This window comes from Notechis scutatus, chromosome 14 (assembly GCF_049901735.1).
Source record: "Notechis scutatus isolate UNSWTSFEM ecotype Mainland chromosome 14, rNotScu1.2, whole genome shotgun sequence".
Taxonomy (NCBI): Eukaryota; Metazoa; Chordata; class Lepidosauria; order Squamata; family Elapidae; genus Notechis; species Notechis scutatus.
In genome coordinates, this window is record NC_142022.1 from 3,294,820 (window position 1) to 3,316,309 (window position 21,490).

General features: G+C 51.6%; 1 protein-coding gene across 1 annotated transcript in view; it reads left to right on the top strand.

Annotated features, from left to right (window-relative positions):
- Positions 1-21,490, top strand: part of LOC148129499 (pyruvate carboxylase, mitochondrial-like) — a 44,119-nt gene that overhangs the window by 17,662 nt on the left and 4,967 nt on the right. Inside the window, exons 9-11 of the mRNA XM_087943699.1 lie at positions 5,330-5,492; positions 12,933-13,114; positions 16,247-16,373. Of these exons, the coding sequence (XP_087799825.1) occupies positions 5,330-5,492; positions 12,933-13,114; positions 16,247-16,373 (472 nt within the window). The remainder of the gene's footprint in view (positions 1-5,329; positions 5,493-12,932; positions 13,115-16,246; positions 16,374-21,490) is intronic.

Genomic DNA, 21,490 nt, shown 5'->3' on the forward strand with positions numbered 1-21,490 from the left:
CCCTCCTGCTCAGGCAGAAAACCCCAGGCCATTTCAGCCCAATCCTCCAAGTCCTGACCTGTTGGAGCTACTGGATTTCCTGGCTAAAAAAAATCCAGCTTTGAGCTAAGGTAGACTCTGCCCTGCCCTGGGAGCCCCATCCCTCCCTCCTGCGCCCCTCAGCAGTGCAAAGGGCATTGGGGACAAATTTATTCCCAACCAGGCTGCCTTGGGCTTGCTGTTAATCCCCCCCTCCACCCCCCCCCGGTAGCTTTCTGAACCCCACAAGGAGGCTCTCCCCAGTGCCAACAGCCACTCAGCCTTCCCCCGCCCGCCCACACCAGAGGCCTGCAGGCTGGCTCTGGCCTCCTGGAGAGCCCTGGGCCCTGATCAAGTGGGGTGGGGGGCAAGGGCTGGTGTGGGGCAGCCCACTTGCAGAGCCCAGGGGACGTTTCCCGTGTCTTGAATCTCTGCAGACGCAGTGTTTCTCTTGCGACTGGTATTTTACCTTTTACTTAGAATGAACTGCATTAATATTGTATTTGTATTTAATGGAACACTGGAGGTTTTCTGGATGGTACACAAGTGTTACCTACGAAATAAGCACCAAACCATTAGAACAAAAGAACCCCACGACGGTACTCAAAAAGTAAAAGAGGCATAATGTTGTTGCTCCTTCAGGCGGGAACGTGGAGCACACATTTAACGAATTAATGATTGGAAGGCTATCTTCCATTAATGCCCCCTGTATCAAAGTAGGAATGTCCAACCTGTGCATATTGTAACGGGGAGCCACTGTTTTGAATGGGCCCGGGTTTTCCGCAGAGACCAGGCGAATTTTGCCATGCCTGCCCTGGAACTGATAGGCAACAAAGAAATCAACCTATTGGGGAGACTTCATATGCAGGGTTTCTGTGCGTAAATAAGATTTGTTTTGCGCAACTTCCTTGCTAAGAAAGGAACAAGTGGAGAGACACTTCTGCAGAAGGCTGGGGTTTGTGTTCACCGAGGAGGAGTTCTGAGTTGGAGTAAAATACAAAACACGGTTCGCTAAGCCCGATATTGAACATTTAGCTCTCAAAATCAAAATGTAATCAATTTACTCAGGTATAAAATAGGTGCATAATTTTGAAGAAAAGTGTCTCAACATTTGGTAATCCCAACCCAGGATTCCAAAGAAGTCTAATTCACAAAATCAGAACATCAAACCGGATAGCTGGAGGAAGGGAGGAGACCTTACACCAGGGGTGTCCAACCTTGGTAACGTTAAGCCTGGAGGACTTCAACTCCCAGAATTCCCCAGCCAGCAAAGCTGGCTGGGGAATTCTGGGAGTTGAAGTCCTCCAGGCTTAACGTTACCAAGGTTGGACACCCCTGCCTTACACCCTCCTGGACAACGGATGTCCAGTCTCCGTCTCCCCCCTCCCCCCACGAGTTCCTGGAGCCATCAGCTCTCTTGGCAGCTGTCGGACCTGCTGGCTCCTGCTGAAGTGGTGACCTTTCCGGGCTCCCAGATCCCTTTCACCGGGATCTCGTCCTGCTGAGCCAGGGGCTGCCTGTTGCTGTCTAAACCTTTTGGTTTTGGCTTTTCCTGCCTAAGTGCTCAAGCATCAACTTGGACAAGATTCTTCTAAATCTTGAAAAAAAACCTTCCAGTGTTTTTTTCCCAGATGGGAGCGACTCTGCAATTTGGATGAGTTCTCCTTCTGCCCCTCATCTAGAACACTGAAAAAAAAACCCCACTGACTTCAGAATAAAGATGATAATCTGAGACCTATGGCAGGCCATAATTGATAGGTGGTTGGGTTTTTCTTTTCTTTCTCAAACTGGAATTAAGATTTTGTATCAGTACTTGGGAATCACAAAAGCGCTAAAACGACTGAACTCAAAACTTGTTCTGGGCATTCAGGGCGCAAAGACTAAATTTAGAAAGAGTGAACTGATCCTTGAAAACAACTGGGCCATCATGATCCATCGATGTCCTTCTGCCCCGTGGCTAAATTGCGGTTCTTTTCTCTTAGCTTTTCTTCCCAGCAGGCTCCGTGTTGGGCTTAACTGGGTTTTTTCGGGGTGGATTCTGGCCAGGGCTGTTCTGGCAAAGGAGGGCAGTGCCAGCCCTGGTTTCTGGGGAGGGACCATTTGAGGGAGGGGGCTTCTCTTGTGAGGAGGGACCCCTTTCCCCTTACAGGGACCCGAAGCCAAAGAGGCAGGCACGGCTTTTACGGCCCCACATAAATAGGAAGCCATTAAAAGAAAAAAATCAATCTGCAGTTAGATGCTTTTATATGTGAGAGCAGGAGGGAGATCTGTTACCTCAACCCCGGATTAAAAATAGCTGTGCGCTCTGCCACCGAGAGCCTCTCTGTGAAGGCAGGCCCCCCTTGGCCTGTGGGGCAGGTGTGTGTGTGTGGGGAAGCACGGCTGTTTCCCGGCTGAGGCCCCTTGGGGAAGAAGGGGCATTGGAGGGCTGAGCAGAGAAGGGCGCCCAGCTTCTCCCTGACCCAGCTTGGGGGTGGTTTGCAACGTGCCGACTCTGCCCCTCTGGGATCAGCCCTTCCCTGGCCAGGTCTCCTAAGCTGCAGGAGAGGAGGGAGGGCAGAGGATCCCAGGAACAGGCAGAGGACGGAGCAAGAACCCCTGGACGGTGGACAGTGGAGATCTTGGGTGAGGAATACCCTGGCTGGTAATGGCAGGAGTGAACGGGTTGATGGGTCACTGAATCCTTCAGCTCCCACCAGGAAGGAAAAGGGAGCCGGTGCTCTGCAGAAACGATCTCTTTCCAGTCCAAAGCCAGAAGCCCGGATCCATCTGCACAAACACCAGAGTCTGAATGGGGCCAGTCAGGAGAGGCGGCTGGTTTTAAAGGGAGGACAGCAAAAGCCGCCTCAGTTCCCAGCCTCCCACCAGAGTCCTCCCAGCTCATGCGTGTGTGTGCCTGTTAATTTTTAATTTTTTTCTTCAGAAAAAGGTCCCTCCCTTATGTCGATCCGTCCACCCACAAGCCACAAGACGCCTCCCTAGTTATGTAAATTGAAAGAGGGCCCTATCACTAAAACAGATGACCAGCCATAGCCTGAACCCACCAGGACAAAAGCTAAGCCTCAGGAGGAACTAAGACTTGAAACAAATGCCAAAAATAATCTTTAAAAAGTTTCTTTCAGAAGCAAGAAAAAAAATGCAAGGAGACATTTGGTCCACGAGTGGGGGAAGATGGCAAGGAGGATATATAGGTAGTGGGTAGAAAGTGGGATGGCTTAATTCATTCTTTGTGTTTGTCTTCACACAAAAGGAAAAAGTAGCCTAACCTATCAAAAGCAGCACCGTGGGAGACAGAATAGGAAGGCAAGTTAAAAAGAGACAAGGAAACGGTAATAGAACACTTTAGATCAGTTCAGATCGTCAGACGTGAAGCTGAAACCCCTGAACAAAATCTTCCAAAACTCCGGGAACATACCGGAGGACTGGAAAAGAGTTGACGTGGTTCCAGTCTACAAAAAGGGGGAAATTAAATTCAGGAAACTAGAGATCAATGAGCCTGACCTCAATTCCCCCTGGAAAGACCCTGGAAAAGATAACCAAGCAGTGCATTTGTGAGCACCTAGAAATGAACAAGACAGTGACTAGAAGCCAGCACGGGTTTGTCAAAAGCAGATGACGCCAGACAAATCTTATTGCTTTTTTGGGACAAAATGACTAAATTAGTGGATAAGGGAAATGCTGTAGACATAGTTTACTTAGATTTCGGTAAGATACTTGTCCAAGTAGACCACAGATGCCCCCTTGATAAGATAGAACTGTGTGGGATAGACAGTATCACCGTCCAATAGATTCGCAATTGGCTGACCAATCACACTCTGTGGGTTGCCCTCAAGGGAACCACATCTCCATGGAGGGGAACATGCGGTGGGACATCCCAGGGGTTTGTCTTAAGCCCAGTTCTCTTCAGTCTCTTCCTAATGATCTGGATGAGGGGGACGAAGGAGAACTCCTCATGTTTGCAGAGGACACCAAGCTGCGGGAGAATAGCTAGCACTTTAGATGATGAACTCAAGATTCAGAAGGACCTGGACAGATCTGAACCCTGGACCTTATGACAATAAAATACCAGTCAGTGGTGAGAAAAGTAAGGTCCCACACACAGGCAAGAAAAATCAAATGCACTGATATATAGGTATCTATAGGTACCTGGTTCAGCAGTAGCAACTGTGACAGAGATTTAGGTGTCCTGGTAGATCACCACTGTCAGTTTTGGAAGCCGCATTGAGATCCGGTGCTCCCACGCTGCCACAATTGGGCCTGGGAAAGTGGGAGGGGGGAATTCATTGGAGTAGATCTAGTTAGACATAACAACATTCTTTTCCTGATTCAAGGTCAGGCCGTGTTGCGCATAGTGAAAGGAAGTGGGACGGATGGTGATTGGGCCATGGGATGTGGTGATGGGTGCAGGGGATGGATTTTGTAGTTTTTACTTATTGCAAGGAAGCCCGAAACTTTCAGATTCGGGATTCCACAGTTGAGCCAGTTACTATCCAAATAAAAGGAACTTTTGAGAGATGTCGGTCTCGGAGTTATTGGCTGGAATGGAGGTTTACTGGAACGCTGACAACCACTTAAGTAGGAGCAAGAAATGTGCTGCAGCTGCCAAATAAATTAATGCAGTCCGAGATACAACATTGGCAGAGAAGTAATTTCAAGATCGCATGAAGTGATACTCCGTTAGTGAGACCATCCTTGGAACTCTGCATACAGTTTTGGTCCCTACAATTCACAAAAGATGTACTCTAGAAAGAGTGCAGAGTAGAGCCGCAAGGATGAGAAGGGGTCAAGAGGCTAAACCATACGATGAACAATTGAGGGAACTGGACATATCTAGTCTTACGAGGAGAAAGGCTAGCAGTGCCGTGAAAGTGGTCTTCCAGTATCTAAAGGGCTGTCGCAGAAAAGAAGGAATTATTCTCCAAAGCACCGGAGGGCAGGACAAGAAATAACAGGTGGAAGATCATTAAAGAGAGAACCAACCTAGAGCTAAGGAGCAATTTGCTGACGGTAGGAACCATCAGTGGAACGACTTCTCTCCAGAAATTGTGGGTGCTCCATAACTGGAGGCTGGACAGCCTCTAGGGTCCCTTCCAGCCCTATTGTTCTATGGTCGATGGTCATCTTCAGATGTGCATGGTTTTGCCTCACTGGAGAAGGCTGCAGTCCTCCTAAAGCTGAGCTTGTGGAGCTCCCTGCGCCCTCTTAAGGTGGCGTCCTGTGTTCTCTAGCTAGCTGGCCACCTGTGTGGCACAGCTGTGGCATGCTTTGCAGCCATAGGTTGGTCTCAGCTGCTTCCTCCTATGCTTCGCAGTGTGGATCTTGTCCATGCCCAAATCCACATCGCCGAGGGGAAGAGTCTGCCAGAGCTGGGCCTGAAGCAGGAGAACGTGCGCATCAACGGCTGTGCCATCCAGTGCCGTGTGACGACCGAGGACCCTGCTCGTGGGTTCCAGCCAGACACAGGCCGGATTGAGGTAGGAGGCCGCAGTGTGGCTCCCCTTGAGGTTTCTGGGGCACGGAGGAGATAAGCGGGGAGATGGGGGGGGCAGGCATGGTAAAGAGGTCTCCATAACTCATTCAGATAAGTCTTTCTGCTGTTCCTTTGAGCTGCAATTGTAATATTGAATAAAAAATGCAAACTTGGATCTATCTGGTCAAGCATAAAATCTACCCTCATCTGAGGATAGGAAGAAAAATATAAATACGTTTGACACGGTACAAGCTGTAAACTTTCCAATATTGTTAGCCAATCAAAGATCGGCATAAAATAGCAGCACGCGTTTGCAAAAGTCCTCCCCTCCCCTGCCCTAGAGGATGCCCCTCCTGCCCAGGCCCCGGGTGCTTCTGCCAGTCTGGCTCAGCCCAGAGCACCCAGCAGCAGCCGCCGCAGCCGTCCTGTCTGCCACCTTTTAAACGGCAGCATCCAGGAACGTGTGTGACTTTATTTTTGAGATGTTCCCAACTCCCTGCACTTCCTTTGACTGCAGACGATCAGAAAATTATAAATAAAATTAATTTCTTCCTGCACGGCTTGAAGGAAGGAAAGGAAGACAGGGATTCACATTTGTATAGAGCAGTAAAAACATTAGATTTATGGAACACAGAAAAATAAATCAAGCATCTACCTAAGTCGATGAGCAAATTTGTACCTGCACAACAACTTTCTGAAGCAAATATTCTTTTATATGCTCCCTCCTTCAAATTTCTGGAACATATAACTGATATTTGGGGGTATGGCAAAATCTTCCTTTCTCAGCCTCTGTCCACAGTTGTTTCTAGTCATCTCGTGTTTTAAAAGATTGCTTGGGGGGCATTTCCGGGAGACCCTCTCATTGGAGAGGGGTGCAATTAAAAAGAGTCCTGGATGGGGTGCGGTCAGCTCTTGGCTGGTCACAAGCGGGGTGTTTCTGGGGTGCCTCCCAACAGTTGCTCTGGCTCTCCTCCCAATTGTACTCCATCATTTCTGTATTTCCAGCTTTTTTCCATCTCTTGGCCCAGCAAGGGCTTCTGCCAGATCCAAAGGCTTCCCTGTCTTTGCCCTTCCGCGTCAGAGGAGGGTGGCCTCATCCCAAGGGTTGGCTTCCCTGGGCCAGTGGGGCAGGGCAGGTGGGCATCCGTGTCCAAGGCCTTTCCTGCTCCCTGGGGGCTGGGGGTCTGCCAGGCCAGGCCCCTGTCCTTCTGCCCCTCGTCTTCAGCCTGCTCCTTCTCTGCAGGTCTTAGGATGCCAGGCTTGGCCCACCTCCCTCCTCTTTGTCCCACAAAGCTTTTCCTCCCCCTCCCTCCCTCCCATTTACTCTCCAAGTAGCTCTGCCTCCCCCCCTTTCTCTCATTCTCAGGAAGAGAAGCGTGATTGCAAACAAGACCTTCTGAAGGTGATTATGCTGCCCCCCCTAGAATAATTCGTGGGCTCTTCTCTTCCTTCCTTCCTTTCCGCTTGCAAAACCTCTCTGTCCCTCCGACAGCCGCTTGGTGCATACCAGCCCAAGGAAGGGGCTTCTAATCCAGAAGAGCCGGCAGGACGATGTTTTTACCTAATTTTATTCTTTGGGGCAGAGCAGGTTCCCCCCCCCCCCATTTCTTAGTATTGAAGGGAGTGGGGAGCCCTTGCCTGACTCCCGGGGGGGGGGGGCAAGGGGACCCTGAGCTGTCTGGGCTCCGGGGTTTGCCTCTCCCCCCCCCCAGTCCTCCAACGGAAGTTGTCCTGGGAAGAGCCCGGGGGCCCAGGAGCCTCCTGCTCCCCCTTCGTGCAGGGCCCCCCTTGGGCCTTGGTTCCAGGTTGCTCCCTCCCTCCCTCCCTCCCTCCCTCCCTTCCCTGCCAAGCCTCCCCTCCAATGCCGGCGTCTCCAGCTCCCTGAGAACAGCCTGCAATTAAAGACGAATTTGGAAGAAAGCCGTTTCTCTTCCCTGCCTTCTTGAGGTCAAAGAGACTTTGAGAGCCCGAGGAAGCAAAGTCAGGCGGAGGAGAAGGAAAGGAGCTGAGGGTGGATTTCTGCCTTTCCTTATCCCTGATCTTGGGGGGAGATAATGCCAGGCCGGCTCTGCTTGTTTCTTCCGGCCATGGCACCGTCCGTCTGTCCGGGGGATTCTTCCAGCAAACGCTCCCCTTCGCCTGAGGCTCCTTGGGGCAGCCTTGGTCACCTGCCTCCCCTCCCCGCCCCTCCCCATCTTCTGCCTTGCAAGCTCAGCAGGTTCTCCCTGGGGCTGGACGCCAGCCCCCCACCCACCCCCCCACCCACCCCGGGCAGCCTCCCAGCCTCTCCCTTGGTCAGGACCGGACCCAGGATGCCAGAGCGGCTTCAGCCAGGGCGTTACTTGCTCACGCTCAGCTGGCGGGTCCCAGGGGCTTCTCACCCCGATGCCACTAAGCAGAGCGGTCAACCCGCCTTTGCGTTTCCCTGTTCTTGAAGACAGAGGGCGCTCTTGGTGCGACACCATCTGCAGCAACGCCTCCTGTGGGCCAGAAGGACATCACGGGAAGAAGCTTTGCCTCCTGAGATCCAGGCGCTCGGCATCTCCCTCTCCTGTTGACCTTTCTCTCCTTTCTCCGCGAGGGAATATGCCTCCTTCCACCTTCCCTCGGGCTTCCTTGGCCCCACGGAGCAAATTGCTGCCTCTCTTGCCGCTTTTCCAAGTTCCGCCAGGCAAAAGATCTTTGGAAGGACTACAGGGCACCCCCCAGACAAGCTGTGGGTGCTTTTGGGTTCCTGGGACAGCCAAGGCTTGGCCTCCTTGATGATGAATTGGGGGGTGGGGTTAACTGTCCTCCTGCCCCTGACTCTGTATGATCTTTCAGTGTAGGGCCTTCAAGGAATTTAAGTTTTCTTTCTCGCCCTCCCCCTTCCCACTTGGAACAGTTTGCACGTTGGTAGCTGAAACAGAATCCGACTTTGTTTTCAGTAAATGCAGATGTGAAGAAATTGCTCTTCAAAAGCCACCAGTCCAGGAGTTTTTTTTTCTGAACACATAATCAATCGAACCGCAGCTAATGAACAGCTTGAGAAGGAGTTGGGTGAGCTGCTCTTGGAAATAGTAAAGAAGCAACTGCAAATCTGATTTCCTGAAATCAGCAGGTCCTCTGCAGCTCTCTTGAGAGGAGGCAGTTCAGTCACATTAGATCACCGTCCAATTTTTATCTGGCCTCCTCCTCCTCCCTGGAGTGATGGTCCCGAGACAGTTTACCTTGGGACCTTTAAGACCCAGGGAGGCGCTGATGGGAGGGAGGCAGCCAGCAGCTGAGGGGGGCCCTGCGGGGTCCTCCGCATGGATCTGGAAAGGGGTGGGTGGAGCAGGAGGGCCACATAAAAAGGGTCACTAGGCCAGGTCTACGGCTCCAGGCATGCTGTCCTCCCTCCCTCTTTGCAGTTGCCATTCCAGACACACACACACACACACACCGGGCTGCATCTAGTTCTCCAAGAGACAAATTAAGGGGACGCCAGAAACTAGAACCAGCCGATGTTACTTTCATCATTATATTGTTAGCCTTGTCTTGGATGGTTTGGTTGCATTCACACAACGCCTCAGACAACCAAGATGAATGCCCCTGGGCCGCAAGCTCTTTCGGCCTGGTGCTTCGTTCTGCTTCTCCTGGTGAATATTATGGGAAAAGAATAGCAGAAACGGCTGGAGAAAGAAACCGGAAGTTGCTAGACTGGGGGGAGGGAGTGGCTAGGCAACCCCCCCCAGCCCCGGAAGAGGGATTGGGAGGACAGTCCCAACTCTCCGCTCTGGAACAGGGGCGTCGTCTTCAGTCCCTCCTGAATGGCCCTCTGGGTACCTTGGGCTTCCCAGGGTTCCTCCCCGTTCTTCTTCCACAAAAAAAGAGGGAAGGTCGTCTGCCCACATGGCCCCTCGGGGCAAAGACCCAACCGGCTGCACCCTGCGTGGGCAGACCCGGATGCTAAGTCCAGTTCTGTAGGGCATGCGAGGGGGGGAAAAAAGTCTGTCTACTGCGATGGTTGAGGGCTTCCTCACTTTCTCCCAGTTCTTCTGACTCTGGGAATGGGAGAATTGGACCCAGGCCCGGCCCTTCCAAGTGAGGAAACGGATCCCACAAGAACTCCTGGAGTTCCACTTTATTACTGTCACATATCATAACATCCTGAAAGTTTGAGAGAATCAAGGCGGGGTGTTTTTTTTTTGAGTTTCTTTCTCATTCTCTCTTCTTCCCGAGAGCTAAACGAGTTAGGTTTACACAACTGTCCTTGCCTTCCTCCTTCCAAGGTGATTGCCATGTTTCCTCCCTAACTGCAAAGCCCGCTAGCCACACCCGTTTGTTTACGTTGTTGTGGGCTTCTTCGCTTTCCAAAACTTCAACGAAAATTTCTGCAGAACTAGAACCCTTTCCACAGTTTAGTGACACTCTGATTGATGCTATTAACACATTTCGGCTTTGGGTTCCTTTCCCCCCCTAACTTGGCCGTTCACACGTCCAGTGATGCTGCTGCCCTGCCTCTCCCTGGGATGGAGCAATGGGTGGGGCCAGGTTGCGGCTGGTGGTGAAAGCCAGACCTCTCTCCGGTGGTGTCTTCTCAGGGGGCACAGCAAATGAGGCAGGAGGGGAGGGGAGCAGGAAGAGGGGGGTCAGGGCAGAGGTCCCCCCCGCAGCTTCTGCCAAGGAGACAGGCGGGCTCTGCTCTGCAACAGGCAGACCCACCCAGGTGCAGCTCCCACAACCTCGCCAAGGATTTTCTTTTGTTGGCAAGGAAAGAAGCAGGGAGGGGGGGAGAGACGCGCTGTTGTGCTCCGGGGAGTTGTCATCCCTAATTTGGAGGGGAGGCTGTAACTGATCTCCTTCCTCCACTCCTCCTCGCTGCAGCCTGCAGGGTTTGTGTGATCAAGTGACCTTCCTACCTGTCCTCTGCACCCAGCCCCCCCGGCCTCTTAGAAACAGGAAATCTGAGCTAGTTCAAGGTTTCATTCCTGTCTGTGGTGAGGCGGGAATTATCGCCGCAGTGCATCCCTCAACCACCTTGATTTCGGAATTGTCTCGTTGTTCAAGTTTGCAGAACATGCGCGCAATGATAAGCTAAGGAAACTGCTGGGTTCACAGGACACACACTAAGCCGTCCCACGCGAGTGAAGATGAATGCTAACCAGGCTGAGCTTGGTGTGGGAATGGAAGCGCTAGGCTGGTTAAGCCTTCTGTCCGGACGCAGCCAGGAGCGTCTTGCTGGGTTCCGTTTATCGGTGCTGTGGGGGAAAGTGGGGCAGGGCTTCCTCTGCCTGCCTGCCTGCTTTAGACGGGCCCCTTCTAATTCCCCAGGCTCAGCTGAGTCCCGAGGCTGCCGAGAAAAACGACCAACGAGCCAAGCAGAATCTGGAAAGTCTCCCTGACTCAGTTAGGAAGAGCGACTCCCGGGTTCTCAGGGGACGGAGCTTGCTGGCCGAAAGGGAAGGATCCCACTCTGGACTCCCCCCTCTCACTACACACACACACACACACACACACACACACACACACACACACATGCACACCCATGACTCACGGAGGAAGGCAAATCTACGTGTCCCAGGATAAAGTTGCAGGATCCCACCTGGGTCGGTTGGTCACAGGGACCGGTGGTTCTGCCTTCCGCTGGACTTGGGCTGCAGCCCGTCCTCAGGGAAATCCTCTCCGGCAGACCCTGCAGCTCGGAAGACGGACTGGCCCAGACTGGATCCTGCTCGCCTCATCTCCTTTGGCGTGAAACGGGCAGTTCAGACGTAGTTTACAGCCTGCATGTGGTCTCCCTCCCCCACAGGAGGAGAGGGCGAAAGGATCCCCGGGAAGACGCTGGGGAGAAGAACTGGCCTGTCAGGCAGGGAGGCAGGGATGGTGTGGCAGGTAGAAAAACAAAAGGCTCAACTCTTGGTTGGAGCAAACCTGGCTTGATAGTGGAGGTGCTTGTCAAAGGGATGTGGATGCCCCGAGTTAAATGTGAGCCAGCTGGGTGCTGTAGCTTCCTTGGGGTGGGTTACAAGGAGCAGGTCCTGGGAGGGGCTGGTCCTCCTCTCGCCCTGGTCAGGCCTCGGATGGAGCCCCCTGCCCAGTTCCAGAAGGACAGAGACAAACGGGGGGGGGGTGTGTGTGTGTCTGAGGAAGGCTAGAGGAGAGGCGTGGGAGGCGCTTCTGACCACAAGAGCTGTGAGCCAGTGGCAGAGTCGGCCTGTGGCAGCTGGAAATCTCTTGGCTGGAGTCTTCAAAGAGACGCTGGAGGCCGGAGCAATAGCAAATCTTGCTCTGAGCAGAAGGCTGGGCTACATGGCCTCTAAAGGGCCTGCAGCTCTTTGATCTCAGGCCACTTGGAAGTCAGGATCCTCCTGTGGTGGAGAATTCCTGCAGCAGGTGCAGAGTAAGATGGCTGGACGTAGCTTCTGCACCACTCCTGACCTTTGATGGAACCCAATGAGAGTCGCCACTCAGGACTGGAAAACGTCCATAGCAGAAGCCCCCTGCTCTGCTTTCCCCAATTGGTTTGGGGTACTTTTCGTTTTATTTCAATTGTAAGTCCTGCCTAATCGATTCAAACCTAATTGTCTGCCTGGTTTACAACATCTAAATCAAAATGTTATTGTGGCAGTTCAAGCACTGAAGACTCAGACCAGCTGTCAGGTACAACAGAGGAGGAGAAGCAGCATCTGCCAGCTGCACTTGGCTCTGCACCCCCCCAGCCCCCCCACCACCACCCCGGGGGCCCTGGGCAAGGCCTGGCCTAAGGAACAGAGACCCGGCCTCAGTCGTCCTCCCGCCCCTCCCAAGCCAGCAGGGCCTTCCGGAAGAGTCGGAGTCACGCGGGTCTCCTCCACAAGGCCTTGGCCAGTCCTGGGCACCACTGCTTCCCTGGATGGCATCATCCCATCCGGGGCCTCTTTTCCTCTCTCCCTGGGCACGGCCTTCCTCCCCGGGTGGTCCAAGTTCAGGCAACTATTTCTGGGTGTCCAGAGTGGGGTCTCATGGATGCCGTCCTTCCAAACACGCCACCCTTAAGCGGCCAAGTGCGGATGCATCTCCACGAAGAGGAGCAGCAGCCGGCAAAGGGCCCCAAAGCGGAAGGCTGTTGCGTGTTGTGTGTGTGTGAAGCCCCAGGGCTTTCTTAAAGCGCTTCCCACGCGGGGCATTGCAGGCAAGGGCCAGTCCTGGGCGAGGCAAAGCAGCTCCAGAGCTTGGCACTGACTGAGGCGCCCTTGGGCCTTGGCAGGAATAGGGTCCCTGTTGTGCCTGACATCGACCGCATCTGTGCTGGCCATGGGTGTCATTGGTGGTGTGTACATAAACAGGTGCGCACCCCCCACAAGGCCAGAGGGGTGGGGGGTGGGGGAAGAGGGGCTCCAGGCTCTGCAGTTGGGTGCGCCTGCCTCTTCCCCGGTGCACGTGCAGAAAGTCCACGCTGTGATTCCCGGACAGGTCTCGACCTCTGGCCCCTTTCCTCCAGGTCTTCCGGAGCGGCGAGGGGATGGGCATCCGCCTGGACAGCGCCTCTGCCTTCCAGGGAGCCGTCATCTCCCCCCACTACGACTCGCTCCTGGTGAAGGTCATCGCCCACGGCAAAGACCACCCCACGGCAGCCTCCAAGATGAGCCGGGCCCTGGCCGAGTTCCGCATCCGGGGGTCAAGGTAGGACCGGGAGTGTTGCCTCCTTTCGGGGGGGCTCGGAGGGGCGCAAGTCCTGTCTTTGGCCTCAGGGTAATGACGGGGGGCGGAAGAGCCGAGCCCTGTGGGGCCAAAGGGGTGCCGGAGGGAGCAGCTGAGGGAATCCTGTCCAACTGTTATGCCGTAGTTTGGGCGGCTGCCGTTGCCTTTTATGAAGCCAGGTGTGGTTTTCCTTTTATTCTCTGCTCTTTATTTGCTGAAATTGCACCCCCCCCCCATCCCTGCCACTTTCCGCAAACAACAACCAGGTGCTCCATGTACCAAGAAGCCGCCTTGAGAGGCCAGTGAGGAGGCCTCTGGGGACTTTGGCTGCAGCGGAACCGGCTTCAGTGGGGACATCCGACTCTGGCTAGCAGGCCGGTGGGAGGTTATGGGCAAACCCAGCGGACGCCTCTTCCCACGTTGGGTGTGAGCGGAGCACGATCTGGGCAGGGAGTGAGGAAGGGAATCCAGGAGGGGGCAGAGAGAGGGATCCTGCAGGAGAAGAGATGCCCCGGCCTCCGCGTGGGGTGTGGAGGGAGCCCCCCAAAGACGGCACAGCTGGCTGAGTGACTGTGTAGCAGGAGACGGATCCTGTGCTCTTCTTGCGTTGTAGGCTTGAGTTGTATAGCACTTGCTCATATCACAATCACGTCTCAGGGCAGCATCAGCAACATTAAACCCAAATAAAAATCACACGGTAAACAAATAATTAAAACAAAGCAGACCTTATCAGATATATAGGTAATCCTTGCTTACTGACTGCCTTGTGCAGTGGTCATTTGACGTTACGACGGTACTGAAAACTAACTTTGCAATCTGTTCTTGCCTTTGTGACCATTGTGGCACCTCGGCCTCTCAGTCAAGTGAGGCTGCCGTTTGTGTGTGTCGCAATTCACTTGCAACAAGCAGAATGAAAACTGGACAGTGTGGAAAGCTGAAGCAAGATTGTAAATGGCAGTTGTGTGGTTTTTCACTTAGTGACTACCTCACTTAGGAACCAGAGGAGTTGCAAAATTGTAAGCACAGTTGCACTCATGTGATTTTCTGTTTAACCCCCGAATTGCTGGTCCCAATTGTGGTCACTAAGGGAGGACTACCTGGTGTTTACTGGTTAGAGTTCTGTTCCTGATCGTTGGGTGGGCGGGGCTGGTGGATCACCGCTGCGGATCTTGGAGCAACGTGGCGCCTGCTTATCCTGGGTCCTTGCCAGAAAGGGCTGCCCTGCCTCTCCCCCTGGTCAGGGTCGTGCCCTTGCCTGTGCCCAAAGGGCCTTGGGCAGCTTGCTGTGAGTTTGGGGCTCACTCTCTTATCTGCCCCAATGCCCCATTCAAGCCCAGGCTGCCTCTGCAGGCTGACCCTCCTCCCCCAAGCCGGAGGGGCTCTGAGCCAGCAAACGCACCCAGACTCTGGCCCTGGGGTCAGCCCTGGGGTCAGCTCCTGCCCCGGCTGTCTGGGCGCTTCAGCCTTCTGCAGTGGCAGGAACTGATGAGGCCATCCAAGGAATATGGCTGCTGCTGCTCACCTGGTCTTGATGCCCAGTGGAATAGATGTGGGTGAGTCTCCCCAGCCTCCTCCTCCTCCTCCTCCCCAGCTCCTACCCTGCGGATCCTGCTCTCTGCCTTCAGAGAAAGAAATCAGACCTTCTACTCTTTTCTTCATTGCTGGAACTAGCAGATCAAAGCATTCATACAAGCAGCTCCTTCCACGCCCACTGCATTCGGGAGGTTCAAACAGCATTATTACACATGAACAGAGTTGGGAGGGAACCTTGTAGGTCATCTAGTCCAACCCCCCCACCCAAGCAGGAGACCCTACACCGTTTCTGACAGATGGCAGTCCAGTCTCTTCTTGAAAGCTTCCAGGGATGAAGCTCCCACAACTTCCGAAGGCAACTTCTGTTCCATGGGTTGATTGCTCTGTCAGGAAATTTCTCCTTATTTCTAGGTTGGGAGTGGTATTAGTACCTCACTTGATCTTGATTGTATCTCTCTGTTAATGCAACTTAGGATTGCATTGGCTTTTTTGGCTGCTGCTGCACATGGCTGGCTTGTATTTAGCTGGTTGTCCACTAAGACTCCGAGATCCCTTTCCCAGTTAGTGCTATTACGCCTGATTTCACCCAGTCTATATGTATCCTTTTGGTTTTTCTTGCCCAAGTGTAGGACTTTACTTTTCTCTACATTGAATTTCATTTTGTTAGATACGTCCCAGTATTCTAGTGTATCTTCTTGGGTGTTAGCTATTCCTGCCAGTTTAGTTTCACCTGCAAATTTGGTAAGTTTCCCTTCTGTTCCCTCACCTAAGTTGTTTATGAAGATATTGAAGAGTCCTGGCCCTAAGACGGAACCTTGTGGCACCCTGCTGCCTACTTCCCTCCGTGTAGACTTAGACCCATTAAGGGCCACTCGTTGGGTACAGTTTGTCAGTCGGTTGTGAGTCCATCTGGTGGTGAGGCTATTTATCCCACTTTTTTCTAGCTTACCAAGAAGTAGGTTGTGGTCTACTTTGTCGAATGCTTTACCGAAGCCTAAATATATTATATATTTTCCTTTTTCCCCCACCTCTGGCTTTGTTGCTTCCAGGGGCAAAGGAACCAGGATAGCAATACAGCCTTTTTGCAGACCTGGAGTGGAAGCAGAGTTTATCTGGGTGGTCTGTAAAACAGCTTCCCCCCACCCGCCCCCCTTCCTCTGCCTTTCCTAAGCTAATTAGGCTGGAATTGGATCTTTTTGGGTAAAGCTGTTGTGATGGAAGCAGAAAGAAGAGTCCGAGCTGTGGTTTCTTCTCTAACAGAAGCAAACCCTGTACAAAATGTAATGAATACACAACTACACAAGCACGTCGTCCGTTTCAAAAGGGCAGGCGAAGGATATGCAGGAGGAGGAGGAGGAGGAGGAGGGCAACTTTGCCACAGAGTGTTGCCACGCCTGTTTTGTACTCCCAAAAAGCGTCTCGCCTGGAAGAATCTCATTACTGGGAACCTCACAGCAGCTGAGCTTCCTTGGCTGACAAGACTGGCGGCAAGATCTGGTCTTTTAATACTGAAAAATAGTATCTCCTGGAAACAGGGAGAATCTTTCTGGTTGTTTAGCCCCCTTCCCTGTTTTTTTGTAGAACAGTCCACAGGCTGCACATCCCCAAAGGGGTTTCCGTCCAGTCTCTGGCTGGAAGTTCCTCTGTGCTGGAATCTGCCCCACCAAGGAGCAGATCTGGCTTTCCCTGGAGGTCCTGCCACATGCAGGTGAGAAGGCTGTAATATCTGTCCCCCCCTGCTGCCCTCCGTATTCTCCCAAGTGTGTTGATTGGTCTGTATGTTGCTGTGTATTTTACAAACTTGAAATTTTAGAAAGCATTTCTGGACTGTGACGTCCTTGTGCCGTTTCTGGTTAGCATGTAGAGTGAACACCGTTTATTTGGTTAGTTATGGCTCCGTAGAATTATAATGTTGGCCAGCGCCACTTCACATCTCCAAATCCTGCTCCTTGCTTTCCTTTGAAACGAACCTTATGTCAACCTTCAGTCAAGTAGGTACCTGCTTAATTGCTGTGCCAACGGTGCCCAGTTATCAAACTGTTTGATTACCATGGGATGCTTTGTCCAGGGCTTTAATAAACTCAGGATAAATTATGTCTGCAACATCCCCCTCTCTATTAAGGAAGTAGACACAATTTATCTTGATTTCATTAAAGCCCTGGACAAAGTAACTTCCTTAGTATATGCTACGAAGGAAGTTATACAGCCAGGAAATGAAATGAGCCTGGTTTGATAAGCCTCCTCCTTGACAAATTCACGCCGGCTGCTAATAATTACTGCATTTTTTTGAAGATGCTTTCAGATAGTTGCCTTTATGATCTGCTAATATTCCCAGGAATTGATGTCAGGCTAATTTTGTGTCTCCTTTCCCCCTGCCTGAAGATGGGGATTCTTTCTGTCACCTCTTAGATGTTCTCCAGTATTCCCCAGAGACAGCAATTCTTCTAGGTTGGACTTATAATTCATCCACGATTCAAGGTGTTTTTTGAGCCTCATTCCTCCTCAGAAGAGATACAACCCCAAGTGTTTGTTAGCAGATAGGACTTGGCTGCCTTCATGGAGTACCTGGGAAAAGGGTTCCTCTTCCTCCCCCTTTTCTTTGAAATAGACCTGAAGAAGCTTTCTTCCATATTGGTTCTCAGATCTTCACCAAGCTTTCCGTGTTTTGCACTGGGTTCCTTTGCCATCTTTTTTTAGGAAAAGCTCAAGGTCCATCTGAGGAAGAGGGCTGCTCCTCCTCCTCCCTCCCCCTCCCTCCCCCTCCCCTCCTCCCCGGGTAAAGGGACTTCCCTCCCCCTCTGCCCTAACTAAGGTGCAACTAAGACCCACCTGCACCTTCCATTTCCACCCAGAGCATTTTTTGCTGCAGTCCATGAATCCCAGCAACATTCATTTATTTTATTCAGTGGCCAGAGTCAAAAAACAAACAACCCAAAACGTAATAATTAAGTATGAGGCAAGTAGCCTGGCAAATAAATGGGCATGTTTTATTCATGACTGCTTCATTATTCATTGTTGAATAAAACATTTTGGTAATTCCTTTTCTAGTCATTCAAAACAAACAATAAAGAAAGAAATATGTGTAATAGTTCATAACCTCCTCCCGAGTTCAAGGCAAATTTTATTGCTGGCAGATTCCGTATTTAAAAGAAGAAAATGTTTGTTGCTGTGCAATGCCAAATGCAAGTGGAGGAAGGAATCCAGCGCTCTTTGTGTTGTTGGAAGGGACGCTTCCATGCGCCTTGGAGCCCAGCAGGTGCCCTGGCGGAGAGAGCAGGCCCAGAGGGCTCCCTCTGCCTGTGGCCCCAGAAGCCCTTGGACCGAGCAACGGGCCCCACCGTCCTCCTGGCATCTCCTGCCTTGGCACCAAAGCTCTCACGCAGGAGGTCTTCCCTGCCAGGTGGGCTGGGCTGGCTGGAAGGACCACAGAATGGGTAGCCAGGAAGAGGATTTGCAGGGCAGGCCTGGAGTACAATTTCCTCAGCTTGCTGCCCCCCGGGATCATGACAAAATGCAACATGCAACATGCAGCCCTAGGAGAGGAATGGGAAACCGTATGGGAAGACACATTGGTGGCGCAAAACTTCTGCAGAACGATGCACAGTCCAGGTAGACCGTAAGTGAAGGGTTGCAAGAGAGATGCCCAGCAGAGCTAATTGGGCATCTTCCAAACAAGTCAGGATCATGCCCTGCCCCAATGCCAGTCGTGTCTGCCTTTAACACCCCCCCCCCCCCGGGCTCCCTCAGGAGGAGCAGAATCCAGAACGAAGCCAGCCGCGGAGTCCTCCGTTGTTCCCACAGTCGCCCAGCTTAGACTCTGAGGGACTCTGGCAGAGCGACATTCGTCGCCCAGCTAGGTGGGAGGCAGAGAGGGGTCTGCTTGCCTGCATATGTGCCGCCCCTGGCCCGGCCAGTTTCCTCCTTGGTGGTTCCTTGTCTTCTGCCTGATGTCTGGGGCTGATCTTTGTTTCTTTGTGTGTTGCCTACTGGATAGTTTTATATTTCCTTCTGTGGCATCAAATAGACATATATTGCCGCATCCTTTGTGAGCGTTGACTCTTAAAAATCCTTTTAAATAAATCAACCTCTGCTGCAGCCGGTCCCACTGTTCTGACTGACTGGCTTTGAACCCAAATGCTACAAGAGGCTGCCTTTACTCAAAACATCCTTCAAGATCCATCTCATCCTGGGCACCCTTTTTTTTAAACTATTACCACCTGGCAGATGGTACAGGATAATAAAAACAAGGACAAATAGGATGAAAAACAGTTTCTATCCCGAAGCAATAACTTATATTGAATTCTACTGTATAGTGCAATATTAATGCAATATCAGGAGTTTTCAATTCAATGTATAGAATGTGAAGGATGTGTGTTTGTGTTTTATTTTTATAGTTACAATAACCTTTATTGTCAAAGTACAACGTGTACAATGAGATTGGCTGAGCCTCCCTTCATCCACCCTCGATTAAGATGGCCCTTAATTTCGCTGTATGAGGTGCAGTGACAATAAAGCAAACTAAACTTTGCCCCTCCAAATACGACTCTCTTCAAAGAGCTACTTCTGTGATTGGCGAGGTGGGTTTTCAGGATCGCTTGGAAATGTCTGACTGTCCCCCCACTCCAGATTTTCCATAAATGAACAGGGAGCCCCTCAACCCCCGAGTTTGAGGAAGGAGGATGGCTGAAAAAGAGCTGAAAAACTCTGCGTTGTTTTATTTAGGGAGGTAATAGGTAATAATGCTTTATCCATCATAGAAAAATAAAAGTAATAAACATCAAAATTACTTAAAGCCTCACCAAATAAAAGTGTTTCCAACTATACTTTCTAATTACTACGGGGACCCCCCCACGTAATAGGGGGGTAAAAAGTATATTTATTTTTTTTAAAAATTTACGTTTAAAATTAAATTTAAAAAAAGGGGAAAGGGGGGGGGGGGGGTGGGGGGGTTGGTTTTTTTTTTTTTTTTTTTTTTTTTTTTTGTTTTTGTTTGTTTTTACCTGCTTGCTCCCCCTCGGGGTGCCGTCCCCACCCCCCCGCCCTCCCCCCCCCCGGGCGCGGGGGGGGATAAAGTCCCCCCAAAAAGGGTGGCCCTTTTTTTGGGGACCAAAAAAAAAAAACCCCCCTTTTTTATATACACGTATAGAAAAAGTCAAGAGGGACCAGATTTACAGTAAAGGTAATTAATCATCAGGCCAAATGACATATCCCCTCCGATGGCCTAATTGCACTCAGTCGGAGGAATGGCCCTATTCCTGCTGCTGAGGGGAGGGGCAACCGTGGAGGCCCCCCGCAATCCAGGCAACACAGCAGCTCCCCACCTGCTTGAAACCCCCCCCCCCCCTCCATGGGGCACCACAAAGCATGTCAGAGTAGACCCTTCCTGTCTTCCCGGCACCAGCCATTTCCATTTGTGCTTCCTTTTGCATCCCAAAAGATCTGGAATCTCCTTTGGTCATTTCTAGCTTGAGCTAGAAAACCGGCCTCCAGTTTCCAAAACCTCTGGGGGAGCTCTCCAGCGCTTTTAATAGGATAGAAAGGAGAGAAAACGTAAGGAGAATTAATGTAATTTAATATATTTAACAGTGATTCCCAACCTTTGCTTCACCATTGTTGTTGTTAGTCACGAAGTCGTGTCCAACCCATCGCGACGCCGTGGACAACGTTCCTCCAGGCCTTCCTGTCCTCTACCATCCCCTAGAGTCCCTTTAAGCTCACGCCGACTGCTTCCGTGACTCCATCCAGCCCCCTCCTTCTCTGCCATCCCTTTCTTCTCCTCCTTTGGCCCTCCATTGTTCCCAGCATTCGGCTCTTCTCCAGGTAGCCCTTCTTCCTTCTCATGTGGTGGCCAAAGTCTTTGAGTTTCCTCTCCAGGATCCGGCCTTCTAAAGAGCAGTCAGGGTTGACCTCCTCTAGGACTCACCGCTTGGATGGCCTTGCAGTCCAAGGGATTCGCAGCAGTCTCCTCCTCCAGCCCCAGAGTTCAAAGGCCTCCATTCTTTGGCACTCAGCCTTCCTTAGCGTCCAACTTTCACAGCCATACATTGGGGAAACCAAAGCCTTGACTCTACATACTTTTGTTGGCGGGGTGTGTCTCTGCTTTTTAGTTGGCTGTCCTGGTGGGGCTTCTGGCTTGGCCACCCTCCTCCCCCCTTGGCCACCCTCCTCCCCCCTTCCCTAGGAAGGAGAGAACCCTAAATGGGCTTCTTTTTATAGGCTCCTGGAGAGGAAACCGACCCCAGCGTGGAATGGGCCAGGCCTTGGTTACTACTCTCTGACCTACCTTGAACCTGGGTGTTTGCCTCTTTTGCAGCGCACACACACACACACACACACACACACACACACACACACACACTATCAGAGTTGCATGGGATCCTAGAGGTCCTCTAATGCAACCCTCTATTGAAGCAGGAAACGCTATTCATTTCAGAAATAGTTGTCCAATTTACTCTTAAAAACTTCCAGTAATGACGCACTTCTAGGTTCTAGGTTGGTAGTTCGAGGTTGGTTTTCTCTTGACTTGCAGCTATTGAAATTTTTTTTTGTCTTTAAGCACATTCTAAAAATAAGTTGGCCACCCTTGTTTATGGCAGCCCCCCCCTCTCTCTTCAGTAAACCACTTGTATTTTGCCATGAATTTCTCTCCCACATCTTCAAAGACATTTTTCTTCCATGCGACTCCCCCCCCCCCATTTCTTTTCCACTTCATTGTAAACATTTCTATTTCCCTTCCACTTACTTCACAATAAAAAAATCTGCAACTTATTCTTTCCTTGTAAGAAAGGGGATCCAAGTAACTAGCCCCTTTCATACGCTGGGGTG